The following is a 668-nucleotide window of genomic DNA, read 5'->3' on the forward strand; positions in this document are numbered from 1 at the left end:
TCAGCGCCTGTTTTGGCTGCGCACGATGTCTGCAATGTCGGGGTTCCCCTCCTCACTGTAACCGGGCGGCGCGAGCGTGACGCCCCACGACGCGCCAGTCTTGGGGCCGGCACGCAGCGCGTCGGCGGCCCACTCCCCGTGGCGGCCGGCCTTGAGGTGCTGCTCGGGCTCCAGGTGGGCCTGCGGCAGGGTTTAGGGGCTGGTGTGGCTGGGTTCAGGGGCCGGCTGTTGAAGAACCAGAACGGATTGGTCAGTCAAAGGGCTGGTAGTGGTTTTGGAGGGGTTTTTGGTTTTTGTTGCAGCGCTGCTTTACTGGGGTGTACCACAAGCTGGCGGGCGCTCCTGCAAACGGGCTAGGCCCCAGGCCGCATTATGCGCACGACGCGGGCAGGCCAGACACGCGACCCCGCGATGCCCCCGCAGTTCGCAAAAGGACGCCCGCAAGCCCCCGCGCGCCTCAGCGGGGCGCGCCCCCAGCGTTAATCTGCCTCGCCGCGTAGATCGCAAAGTGATCGTGCGGACCACCAGCAAGCCCGCAGGGCCGCCCACCTGCTCTGCATCTGCATGGTATGGCAGCCGCCGCTGCGCCAGAAGACTGGGGTCCACCGCGCCCCCTGGGTCGTGCCGCGCGTGCTCCCAGCCCTCCACCCTCCCCATCAGCGCCGCCC

The 668-nt window shown here is 68.7% G+C and overlaps 1 protein-coding gene across 1 annotated transcript; it reads right to left on the reverse strand.

Moving 5' to 3' along the window:
• MNEG_10203 (hypothetical protein) lies at positions 1–180 on the reverse strand (the record flags this gene model as incomplete). Its single annotated transcript, XM_014041326.1, has 1 exon — positions 1–180. A coding segment is annotated over one exon (180 nt), but the record flags the coding sequence as incomplete, so codon positions are not given.
• Between the last annotated feature and the right edge of the window lie 488 nt (positions 181–668).

Source organism: Monoraphidium neglectum (assembly GCF_000611645.1).
Source record: "Monoraphidium neglectum strain SAG 48.87 unplaced genomic scaffold scaffold02221, whole genome shotgun sequence".
Classification (NCBI taxonomy): Eukaryota; Viridiplantae; Chlorophyta; class Chlorophyceae; order Sphaeropleales; family Selenastraceae; genus Monoraphidium; species Monoraphidium neglectum.